At 45.9% G+C, this 13,070-nt stretch overlaps 1 protein-coding gene across 10 annotated transcripts in view; it reads left to right on the top strand.

The window, feature by feature from the left end:
* The window catches only part of LOC106566233 (plasma membrane calcium-transporting ATPase 2), a 294,986-nt gene that overhangs the window by 113,366 nt on the left and 168,550 nt on the right, over positions 1–13,070 (top strand). For all 10 annotated transcript variants that reach the window (XM_045691977.2, XM_014134115.3, XM_045691982.2 and 7 more), the window contains exon 2: positions 7,224–7,980. In XM_045691977.2, coding sequence (XP_045547933.1) covers positions 7,776–7,980 — 205 coding nt within the window. In that variant the 5' untranslated portion in view covers positions 7,224–7,775. The remainder of the gene's footprint in view (positions 1–7,223; positions 7,981–13,070) is intronic.

The following is a 13,070-nucleotide window of genomic DNA, read 5'->3' as shown; positions in this document are numbered from 1 at the left end:
ACAGTACCACGCTGTACCTTCTGATCCATACAGCACCATGCTGTACCTACCGATCCATACAGCACCATGCTATACCTACTGATCCATACAGCACCATGCTGTACCTACCGATCCATACAGCACCATGCTGTACCCACTGATCCACACAGCACCATGCTGTACCTACTGATCTATACAGCACCATGCTGTACCTACTGATCCATACAGCACCATTCTGTACCTACTGATCCATACAGCACCATGCTGTACCTACTGATCCATACAGCACCATGCTGTACCTATTGATCCATACAGCACCAAGCTGTACCTACTGGTCCATACAGCACCAGCCTGTACCTACTGATCCATACAGCACCATGCTGTACCTACTGATCCATACAGCCCCAGCCTGTACCTACTGATCCATACAGCACCATGCTGTACCTACTGATCCATAGAGCACCATGCTGTAACTACTGATCCATACAGCACCAGCCTGTACCTACTGATCCATACAGCACCATGCTGTCCCTACTGATCCATACAGCAGCATGCTGTACCTTCTGATCCATACAGCACCATGCTGTACATCCCGATCCATACAGTACCATGCTGTACTGACTGATCCATACAGCACCATGCTGTACCTACTGATCCATACAGCACCATGCTGTACCTACTGATCCATACAGCACCATGCTGTACCTACTGATTCATACAGCACCATGTTGTACCTACTGATCTATACAGCACCATGCTGTACCTACTGATCTATACAGCACCATGCTGTACCTACTGATCCATACAGCACCATGCTGTACCTACTGATCCATACAGCACCATGCTGTACCTACTGATCTATATAGCACCATGCTGTACCTACTGATCCATACAGCAGCATGCTGTACGTACTGATCCATACAGCACCATGCTGTACATCCCGATCCATACAGTACCATGCTGTACTGACTGATCCATACAGCACCATGCTGTAACTACTCATCCATAGAGCACCATGCTGTACCTACTGTTCCATACAGCACCATGCTGTACCTACTGATTCATACAGCACCATGTTGTACCTACTGATCTATACAGCACCATGCTGTACCTACTGATCTATACAGCACCATGCTGTACCTACTGATCCATACAGCACCATGCTGTACCTACTGATCCATACAGCACCATGCTGTACCTACTGATCCACACAGCACCTTGCTGTACCTACTGATTCATACAGCACCATGCTGTACCTACTGATCCATACAGCACCATGCTGTACCTACTGATCCATACAGCATGGTGCTGTACATACTGATTCATACAGCACCATGCTGAACCTACTGATCCATACAGCACCATGCTGTACCTACTGATCCATACAGCACCATGCTGTACCTACTGATCCATACAGCCCCAGCCTGTACCTACTGATCCATACAGCACCAGCCTGTACCTACTGATCCATACAGCACCAGCCTGTACCTACTGATCCATACAGCACCATGCTGTACCTACTGATCCATACAGCACCATGCTGTACCTACTGATCTATACAGCACCATGCTGTACCTACTGATCCATACAGCACCATGCTGTACCTACTCATCCTTAGTGTTGATACCACCTGTTTATCTGCTGGTCTCCCCTCCAGCTAACATTAGTGTTTATACCACTTGTTTATCTGCTGGTTTCCCCTCCAGCTAACATTAGTGTTAATACCACCTATCCCCATCGTCTGTTTAATCTGCCGTATTTACCGTGTTTGTAACGTCTGCTTCCGACTCACACTCTCAAACATCTATATCCTCTGAACGTAGCTCACTCTCCAGATCCCAATCACCTGAATTCTGATCACCTGTTCATACACCTGTATGTCATTATCACACACTATTTAGTTCAGTTCTTTGCACCCCATCACTGTGAGGTATTGTTTGTTTTGATTAACACTTCCATTCAGTGTTTCCCCGTGATTTACTCCTCCCGTGTTTGATAGGTTTTGCCTGCCTCACGAACGACACCTTTTGCCTATTCCCTGCCTGTACTTTAGCCTATCGGATTTCCTGTTATCAACCTATTGCCTGATCTCCCGGACTACGTTATTAGCCTTTTCCCTGCCTGTACTGTTGCCTTTTTGGACCCCCCTGTGTATGACCTTCTGCCTGCCCCTGGACCCAGCTACCTGCCTCCTCCTGTGGTCCTTTACAAATAAACACCTACTGCGCCCTGCGCTTGAAACCATCTCTCTGTCTCCCCTCGCGTTCATTACAGTGTTCCTGTAGCACAGTGCTGAGCTTTTACCCACACGCCGTGTCGTGAGGAGACAGGGAGTGTGTGGAGACACTGTGTGAGCATGCTCAGTGGTGGCTTGGATTTGAGAAGCTGTGTGTGAATGTCTTTCTACTCTGCCTGCCGTTAATATTTACGAGCCGCGTCCTGATTTAGCCATGACTCGGTACAGCGGCTCTTTCTTGGAAAGATGTGAACAGAGCGTTACAGGAAAACTGATGGTTTTGCTTGTTACTGACTGAAAGATACAGGAGATAGAAGAGACAGTAAAGACAGGAGAGATATAGGAGGTAGAGACAGACAGGAGGGATATAGGAGGTAGAAGAGACAGTAAAGACAGGAGAGATATAGGAGGAAGAAGGGACAGACAGGAGAGATGCGAGGTAGTAGAGACAGTAAAGACAGGAGAGATATAGGAGGTAGAAGAGACAGTAAAGACAGGAGGGATATAGGAGGTAGAAGAGACAGTAAAGACAGGAGAGATATAGGAGGTAGAAGTGACAGACAGGAGAGATATAGGAGGTAGAAGAGACAGTAAAGACAGGAGGGATATAGGAGATAGAAGAGACAGTAACAACAGGAGAGATATAGGAGGTAGAGACAGTACAGACAGGAGGGATATAGGAGATAAAAGAGACAGTAAAGACAGGAGGGATACAGGAGGTAGAGACAGACAGGAGAGATGCGAGGTAGAAGGGACAGTAAAGACAGGAGAGATATAGGAGGTAGAGACAGTAAAGACAGGAGGGATATAGGAGATAAAAGAGACAGTAAAGACTGGAGGGATATAGGAGGTAGAAAAGACAGTAAAGACTGGAGGGATATAGGAGGTAGAAGAGACAGTAAAGACAGGAGAGATGTAGGAGGTAGAGACAGACAGGAGGGATATAGGAGGTAGAAGAGACAGTAAAGACAGGAGAGATGTGAGGTAGTAGAGACAGTAAAGACAGGAGAGATGTGAGGTAGTAGAGACAGTAAAGACAGGAGAGATATAGGAGGTAGAAGAGAAAGACAGGAGAGATATAGGAGGTAGAAGAGACAGTAAAGACAGGAGAGATATAGGAGGAAGAAGGGACAGACAGGAGAGATGCGAGGTAGTAGAGACAGTAAAGACAGGAGAGATATAGGAGGTAGAAGAGACAGTAAAGACAGGAGGGATATAGGAGGTAGAAGAGACAGTAAAGACAGGAGAGATATAGGAGGTAGAAGAGACAGACAGGAGGGATATAGGAGGTAGAAGAGACAGTAAAGACAGGAGGGATATAGGAGATAGAAGAGACAGTAACAACAGGAGAGATATAGGAGGTAGAGACAGTAAAGACAGGAGGGATATAGGAGATAAAAGAGACAGTAAAGACAGGAGGGATACAGGAGGTAGAGACAGACAGGAGAGATGCGAGGTAGAAGGGACAGTAAAGACAGGAGAGATATAGGAGGTAGAGACAGTAAAGACAGGAGGGATATAGGAGATAAAAGAGACAGTAAAGACTGGAGAGATGTGAGGTAGTAGAGACAGTAAAGACAGGAGAGATATAGGAGGTAGAAGAGAAAGACAGGAGAGATATAGGAGGTAGAAGAGACAGTAAAGACAGGAGAGATATAGGAGGTAGAAGAGACAGTGAAGACAGGAGAGATATAGGAGGTAGAAGAGACAGTAAAGACAGGAGAGATATAGGAGGTAGAGACAGACAGGAGAGATATAGGAGGAAGAGACAGACAGGAGAGATGCGAGGTAGTAGAGACAGTAAAGACAGGAGAGATATAGGAGGTAGAAGAGACAGACAGGGGAGATATAGGAGGTAGAAGAGAAAGACAGGAGGGATATAGGAGGTAGTAGAGACAGTAAAGACAGGAGAGATATAGGAGGTAGAAGAGAAAGACAGGAGAGATATAGGAGGTAGAAGAGACAGTAAAGACAGGAGAGATATAGGAGGTAGAAGGGACAGACAGGAGAGATGCGAGGTAGTAGAGACAGTAAAGACAGGAGAGATATAGGAGGTAGAAGAGACAGTAAAGACAGGAGGGATATAGGAGGTAGAAGAGACAGTAAAGACAGGAGAGATATAGGAGGTAGAAGTGACAGACAGGAGAGATATAGGAGATAAAAGAGACAGTAAAGACAGGAGGGATACAGGAGGTAGAGACAGACAGGAGAGATGCGAGGTAGAAGGGACAGTAAAGACAGGAGAGATATAGGAGGTAGAGACAGTAAAGACAGGAGGGATATAGGAGATAAAAGAGACAGTAAAGACTGGAGAGATGTGAGGTAGTAGAGACAGTAAAGACAGGAGAGATATAGGAGGTAGAAGAGAAAGACAGGAGAGATATAGGAGGTAGAAGAGACAGTAAAGACAGGAGAGATATAGGAGGTAGAAGAGACAGTGAAGACAGGAGAGATATAGGAGGTAGAAGAGACAGTAAAGACAGGAGAGATATAGGAGGTAGAGACAGACAGGAGAGATATAGGAGGAAGAGACAGACAGGAGAGATGCGAGGTAGTAGAGACAGTAAAGACAGGAGAGATATAGGAGGTAGAAGAGACAGACAGGGGAGATATAGGAGGTAGAAGAGAGACAGGAGGGATATAGGAGGTAGAAGAGACAGTAAAGACAGGAGGGATATAGGAGGTAGAAGAGACAGACAGGAGCGATATAGGAGGTAGAAGAGAAGACAGGAGGGATATAGGAGGTAGAAGAGAAGACAGGAGGGATATAGGAGGTAGAAAAGACAGACAGGAGAGATATAGGAGGTAGAAAAGACAGTAAAGACAGGAGAGATATAGGAGGTAGAAGAGACAGACAGGAGAGATATAGGAGGTAGAAAAGACAGTAAAGACAGGAGAGATATAGGAGGTAGAAGAGACAGACAGGAGAGATATAGGAGGTAGAAGAGACAGTAAAGACAGGAGGGATATAGGAGGTAGAAGAGACAGTAAAGACAGGAGGGATATAGGAGGTAGAAGAGACAGACAGGAGAGATATAGGAGGTAGAAGAGACAAACAGGAGGGATATAGGAGGTAGAAGAGAAAGACAGGAGAGATATAGGAGGTAGAAGAGAGACAGGAGAGATACAGGAGGTAGAAGAGACAGTAACAACAGGAGAGATTGTAGATTCAATGATGGTAGAAATAGTGGAGACAGTAAAAATATAAAATACAATTTTATTTGTCATATGGGTGTAGACTTTACAGTGACGTCCTTCCCAACGATGCAGAGTTTAATAGTAACACAAGAGGAATAAAATACCCATGAATGGAGCTATATACAGGAAGTACCAGATCAATGTGGAGCTATATACAGGAAGTACCAGATCAATGTGGAGCTATATACAGGAAGTACCAGATCAATGTGGAGCTATATACAGGGAGTACCAGATCAATGTGGAGCTATATACAGGGAGTACCAGTACCAGATCAATGTGGAGCTATATACAGGGAGTACCAGTACCAGATCAATGTGGAGCTATATACAGGAAGTACCAGAACGGCTCTGCTCTGTAGCTGAGCCGTTCTGCACTCTCTCTGCTCTGTAGCTGAGCCGTTCTGCACTCTCTCTCTGCTCTGTAGCTGTGCCGTTCTGCTCTCTCTCTGCTCTGTAGCTGAGCCGTTCTGCGCTCTCTCTGCTCTGTAGCTGAGCCGTTCTGCACTCTCTCTCTGCTCTGTAGCTGAGCCGTTCTGCACTCTCTCTGCTCTGTAGCTGAGCCGTTCTGCACTCTCTCTGCTCTGTAGCAGCCCCCTGCTCTCTCGCTGCTCTGTAACAGCCCTCTGCTCTCTCTCTCTGCTCTGTAACAGCCCTCTGCTCTCTGCTCTGTAGCTGAGCCCTCTGCTCTCTCTCTCTCTCTCCCTCTGCTCTGTAGCTGAGCCCTCTGCTCTCTCTCTCTCTGCTCTGTAACTGAGCCCTCTGCTCTCTCTCTCTCTGCTCTGTAACTGAGCCCTCTGCTCTCTCTCTCTCTGTTCTGTAACAGCCCTCTGCTCTCTCTCTCTGCTCTGTAGCTGAGCCCTCTGCTCTCTCTCTCTCTCTCCCTCTGCTCTGTAGCTGAGCCCTCTGCTCTCTCTCCCTCTGCTCTGTAGCTGAGCCCTCTCCCCTCTCTCTCTCTGCTCTGTAGCTGAGCCCTCTCTCTCTCTGCTCTGTAACTGAGCCCTCTCTCTCTCTCTCTGCTCTGTAGCTGAGCCCTCTGCTCTCTCTCTCCCTCTCTGTTCTGTAGCTGAACCCTTCTGCTCTCTCTCTCTCTGCAGCTAAAAACCCTTCTGCTCTCTCTTCACTCTGCTCTGTAGCTGAGCCCTTCTGCTCTCTCTCTCTGCTCTGCTGTGGTGTGTGCTGGCGTCAGAGCGCTCAGAACCTCCCGCGCTTGCTCAATCACTCACTGCTCCCACTGCAGTGGCAGCCTCCCTCCCTCCGCTCTGTCCTCCTCTCTCTTGCACACACAATGCGGCTCAGCAGCGCACACAGCCTGGGCTCTTACTCTCCTCATTCATCACCGGTACGGTCGCTCTGTTCTGCTCTTTACCACAGTCGCTGATATAGACTCACCGAGCTACCGCCCAGCCTGTTTTTCACCTTCTCTCTCTCGCTCTCTCTCTCTCTCTCTCTCTCTCGCTCCCTCTCTCTCCCCCTCTCTCTCTCTCTCTCTCTCTCTCTCTCGCTCCCTCTCTCTCCCCTCTCTCACTCCCTCTCTCTCCCCTCTCTCTCTCTCTCTCTCTCCCTCTCTCTCTCCCTCTCTCTCTCCCCTCTCTCTCTCTCTCTCTCTCTCTCTCCCTCTCTCTCTCTCTCTCTCTCCCTCTCTCTCTCTCTTTCTCTCCCCTCCCTCTCTCGCTCCCTCTCTCCCCCTCCGCTCTCTCACCCTCTCTCTTTCTATCTCTCTCTCCCTCTCTCTCCTCTCTCTCCCTCCTCTCTCTCTCTCCCCCCTGTCCCTCTCTCCCCCCTCTCTCTCTCTCTCTCTCTCTCTCTCTCAGAAGGAGTAATGGAGAGGACCACCATGTAGACAGTTTGCAGCCAGAGAAAGAAGAGATAAGCTAGAAGAAGCTGCAGAATGGGAACATAACCTCTGGAGCGGCTCCTGATTGCTGCCATGAAAAGAAACGCACTAAGAACAGAAGGGATGTTATTATCTTGTGGACGGTACTACGCTCCTCTCGCTGGTCTAACTTGCTTCTCTTAGTGTTCTCCTGGATGGTCATGTGGTTATACGGTATTTTCTCCACGTCGCTCACTTAAGGGAACTGTCCGTACCTCAAACCGAGGATTTAGATGTTGCACCCTCTAGTCAGTCCGCGGGTGCTGCAGCATCGCAGGCTCTTTCTCTCTCTCTCTGACCTAGAGATCTATCAGTTTGGTTCCTCCGGTATCGCCGGGCACATTCCAGTGTCATTCCTCTCTCTCTCTCTCTCTCTCTCTCTCTCTCTCTCCTTCTCTCTCTCTCTCTTTCCCTTTCTTCATTTTGAGAATCTCTCTTTTCTCTCAACCTACACGACTCGTTAAGATACCGAGCAGCTAGTCCAGTCATCATGGGGGACCTGACGAACAGTGATTATTACGCTAAGAACCAAGGAAATGATGTCAGCAGTAACCACGAGGGGGGCTTTGGGGTCTCGGTCATGGAGCTACGAGACCTCATGGAGCTGAGAGGCAGCGAGGCGGTGGTTAAAATCCAAGAGGACTACGGGGACACGGATGGGCTCTGTCAACGACTCAAAACATCACCCACAGAAGGTGAGTCACACTTCACACCTTCCTCCGGGCTCTCTCACTCTGTGTGTGTGTGTGTGTGTGTGTGTGTGTGTGTGTGTGTGTGTGTGTGTGTGTGTGTGTGTGTGTGTGTGTGTGTGTGTGTGTGTGTGTGTGTGTGTGTGAGGGGGGGGGGGTTGTGTGTCAAACCCAGCAAGTGTTAAAGAGGTGCATGTTTTGTAACACTGAAGGCTATGATAATCCCATATGATGCAGTGCATGACATGTATGAATTAGAATTAGGTCACTTACACAATGTCTACGATTAAAACGCAGTGTCAATGATTAAAACGCTATGTCAATGATTAAAACGCTATGTCAATGATTAAAACGCTATGTCAATGATTAAAACGCTATGTCAATGATTAAAACGCTATGTCTATGATTAAAACACAGTGTCAATGATTAAAACACAGTGTCAATGATTAAAACGCTATGTCAATGATTAAAACGCTATGTCAATGATTAAAACGCTATGTCAATGATTAAAACGCTATGTCAATGATTAAAACGCTATGTCTATGATTAAAACACAGTGTCAATGATTAAAACGCTATGTCAATGATTAAAACGCTATGTCTATGATTAAAACACAGTGTCAATGATTAAAACACAGTGTCAATGATTAAAACGCTATTTCTACGATTAAAACACTATGTCTATGATTAAAACGCTATGTCTACGATTAAAACACTATGTCTATGATTACAACACTATGTCAATTATTAAAACACTATGTCTATGATTAAAACACTATGTCAATGATTAAAACACTATGTCAATGATTAAAACGCTATGTCTACGATTAAAACGCTATGTCAATGATTAAAACGCTATGTCTATGAGTACAAAGCACCTCAGCCACTAAGTAATTTCAACGAGGACTAAAACAATGGTTGTGTGCTGAAGTAGTGTAGTCTAAAAACACTGGACAGCATAAGCAATGTTATATATCGAGTATATCATTTCTGTATCTAGAAGCACAGCTACCAGAAAAGCCTTTGAAACGCTTAAAGATACTGTTATATAAACAAGTTTTAAAACACAGTACAGCATATCCATCCACTACCGGCATACCCACATGATGTGTACGACCATGAGCACTTAAAACAGACATTTGAATGACAGTTATGAAATGCCTCTGTGCTGTGGTTAACCCCCTCCGTGCTGTGGTTAACCCCTTGCCTGACGGCCCTCCGTGCTGTGGTTAAGTCCTTGCCTGACGGCCTCCGTGCTGTGGTTAACTCCTTGCCTGACGGCCCTCCGTGCTGTGGTTAACCCCTTGCCTGATGGCCTCCGTGCTGTGGTTAACCCCTTGCCTGACGGCCTCCGTGCTGTGGTTAACTCCTTGCCTGACGGCCTCCGTGCTGTGGTTAACCCCTTGCCTGACGGCCTCCGTGCTGTGGTTAACCCCTTGTCTGACGGCCCTCCGTGCTGTGGTTAACCCCTTGCCTGACGGCCCTCCGTGCTGTGGTTAACCCCTTGCCTGACGGCCCTCCGTGCTGTGGTTAACTCCTTGCCTGATGGCCTTGTGCTGTGTTTAACCCCTTGCCTGACGACTCAAACTGAATTGTCCCTCTGCTCCATGTTCGCTACGTTCTTCAGTCTGAGACTGACATCGTCAAAGTCGCTTGTGGTGACGTCAAAAAGAGGGATGTTGTACAAAACAAAGTCATCAGTGATTGGATGATTTCTAACCAATCAGAGTATCAAAGCCAATGACGAATTTTCAAAAACACTGCTATACCCAAGTGTGTTCTGGCTGTTGGACAAACACCACGGTTTCTGGGACCAATCAGACGGTTTAGAAACCATAAGGGACGGATCAGATCCAGACCCATTGCGGAGAGAAGAAACTAATGTCCGTCGGCGTAGCATAACGTTTGGCCGGAGCAAGGAGTCTGGGTAGCCAGCCAACTTTGCCCCCTGTTAGTGTGCAGTAACATTGCTTTCGTTAGACATTCCCAGAGCCAGCCCCTTCCTCTCGTCCTCATCCTAGCATCTCTCTCTCATCTCTCCGTCTCTCTAAATTAAATTCAAAGGACTTTATTGGCATGGGAAACGTATGTTTACATTGCCAAAGCAAGTGAAATAGATAATAAACAAAAGTGAAATAAACTATCAGAAATGAACAGTAAATATTACACTCACAAAAGTTTCAAAGGAATAGAGTCATTTTAAATGTCATGTTATGGCTATATACAGTCTTGTAATCATGTGGCTCAGGTGGTATAGCATGGTTCTTGTAATGTCAGGGTTGTGGGTTTGATTCCCACGTGGAACCAGTATGGAAAAGTACAGAAAATGTGTCTGCACACACTACTGTCAGTCACTCTGGATAAAAGCCTCCGCTAAATGACTGAAATGTAAGTGCAAAAAGGAAAAATGAAAAATAAACAGAAATATGGGTTGTATTTACGTAAGCAGTAGAGGAGGGGACTAAGCACACACTCCTGAGGAGCCCCTTGGTGAGGGTCGGCATTGTGGAGGTGTTGTTGCCTACCCTCACCACCTGGGGCCGGCCAGTCAGATGATCCAGTTGCAGAGAGAGTTGTTTAGTCTCAGGATCTTTAATTTAGTGATGAGCTTTTGAGGGGACTATAGTGTTGAATGCTGAACTGTAGTCAATGAACAGCATTCTCACATAGTTATTTGCCTTCTTGTCCAGGTGGGAATTGGCAGTGAGATTGCATCATCTGTGGATCTATTGTGTTGTTTTTTTCAAATTGGAGTGTGTCTGGGATAATGGTGTTGATTAGTGTCATGACCAGCCTTTTAAAACACTTCATCATTACATATTGGAGTGCTCCAGGGCGATAATAATTTAGTCAGGTTACCTTGGAACTCTTGGGAACAGGAACAATGGCTTGAAACATGTTAGGATTACAGACTGGGACCAGGAGAGATTGAAAATGTCTGTGAAGACACGTGCTATCTGTTAACCTGTTTAAACGTTTTTCTCATATCGGCCACGGAGAGCGAGATCACACAGTCAGGGGCTTTCACGTAAGGCACAGTGTAATATTCCTTAAAGCGAGCATAAAAGGCATTTAGCTGGTTTTGGAGCATCTCATGGTTGGGTTTCCCTTTGTGATCCGTTATCGTCTGCAATCCCTGCCACATACGACTAGTGTAGTAGCCGGTGTAACAGAATTCCACCTTCCTCCTATATTGTCCTTTTGAAGGTTTTGATGTCTTGCTTGGGGTCGTAGTGGGATTTCTTGTACGCGTCTACGTCTGTAGACTTTAGCTCAGCACATCTGTTGCCTGTAATCCAGGGTTTTTGGTTTGGATACTTTCTTATAGTCGCTGTGGGGACGACATCTATCTATGCACTTATTGATGAAGCGCGTGGCGGTGGTGGGGAACTCCTCAATGTTATCGGATGAATCCAGGAACATATCCCAGTCTGTACTAGCAAAACAGTCTTGTAGCCTCGAGTCTGCTTCGTCAGACCACTTCCATATTTCAGCGCATCACTGGTACTTCCTGTTTGAGCTTTTGTTTGTAATTAGGAAGAAGAAGAAGAAGGTAGTCATGGTCAGATTTGCTTATTAAGGGAGGACGAAGCAGTGCCTCGTGGGTAGAATAAAAGTGGTGTAGAGTTGTAGCGCCCCTAGTGGCGCAGGAGACAGGAAGTGAGGTAGGACGGTTTTATGTCTCACAGCGTTAAAGTCTCCGCCCACCTGAAACGCTGCCTCTGGGTGAGCGGTTTCGTGTTTGTTTATGGCTCCAGAGAGTTCGTTGAGTGCCAAAGTGGTGTTGGCTTGTGGGAGGAATGTAGACAGCCGTGATAATTACAGATGAGAACCCTCTTGGTAGATTAAAGGGTCTAAAGTTTACCATGAGGTATTCTATATCAGGTAGATTATAGGGTCTATATCAGGTAGATTAAAGGATCTACAGTTTACCATGAGGTATTCTATATCAGGTAGATTAAAGGGTCTATATCAGGTAGATTAAAGGGTCTGCAGTTTACCATGAGGTATTCTATATCAGGTAGATTAAAGGGTCTGCAGTTTACCATGAGGTATTCTATATATGGTGAGAAAAAGCTTGAGATTTCCTTCACATATGAAGCAGCACACCAGTTGTTATTTATGAAAAAATCTAACAACGCCACCTTTCGAGTTCCTGAGAAGCTGCCGTCCGATCCCAGTAAAAAGTCATTGTAAACATAATGAAAGTCACTATATAGCAAAGTTGGGTTAGAACTAGTAAGATGTTGCCCTTATCTGTCAGCGTCATCCTGTCACACTAGAGCATGTTGTGATGTCATCCAGCTCTCAACAACTCCACCAGTGATAGATGCTGTATAGCATGTTGTCACGTCATCCAGCTCTCAGCAACTCCACCAGTGATAGATGCTATATAGCATGTTGTCACGTCATCCAGCTCTCAGCAACTCCACCAGTGATAGATGCTATATAGCATGTTGTCACGTCATCCAGCTCTCAGCAACTCCACCAGTGATAGATGCTATATAGCATGGTGTGATGTCATCCAGCTCTCAGTAACTCCACCAGTGATAGATGCTGTATAGCATGGTGTCATGTCAGACAGCTCTCAGCAACTCCACCAGTGTGGTTAAAACCTCTCTGGGAAATATGGGATGCTAGCATCCCACCCCGCCAACAGCCAGTGAAATAGCAGAGCGCCAAATTCAAAACAACAAAAATCTCATAATTCAAATTTCTCACACATACAAGTATTATACACCATTTTAAAGATAATCTTCTTGTTAATCCAACCACAGTGTCCGATTTAAAACAGGCTTTACGGCGAAAGCATAGCATTAGATTATGTTAGGAAAGCACCTAGACAAGAAAAACCACACAGCCATTTTACAAGCAAGGAGAGGTGTCACAAAAACCAGAAAAACAGCTAAAATTCATCACTAACCTTTGATGATCTTCATCAGATGGCACTCATAGGACTTCATGTTACACAATACATGTATGTTTTGCTCGATAAAGTTCATATTTATATCCAAAAACCCCATTTTACATTGGCGTGTAATGTTCAGAAATGTTTTGCCTCCAAAACCTCCGGTGAATGAGCACATCAATTTACAG

The sequence above is a fragment of the Salmo salar genome, chromosome 12, assembly GCF_965601325.2.
Source record: "Salmo salar chromosome 12, fSalSal1, whole genome shotgun sequence".
Classification (NCBI taxonomy): Eukaryota; Metazoa; Chordata; class Actinopteri; order Salmoniformes; family Salmonidae; genus Salmo; species Salmo salar.
The sequence above is the reverse complement of the archived record's forward strand: the minus strand, read 5'-3'. Positions and strand labels throughout refer to the sequence as shown.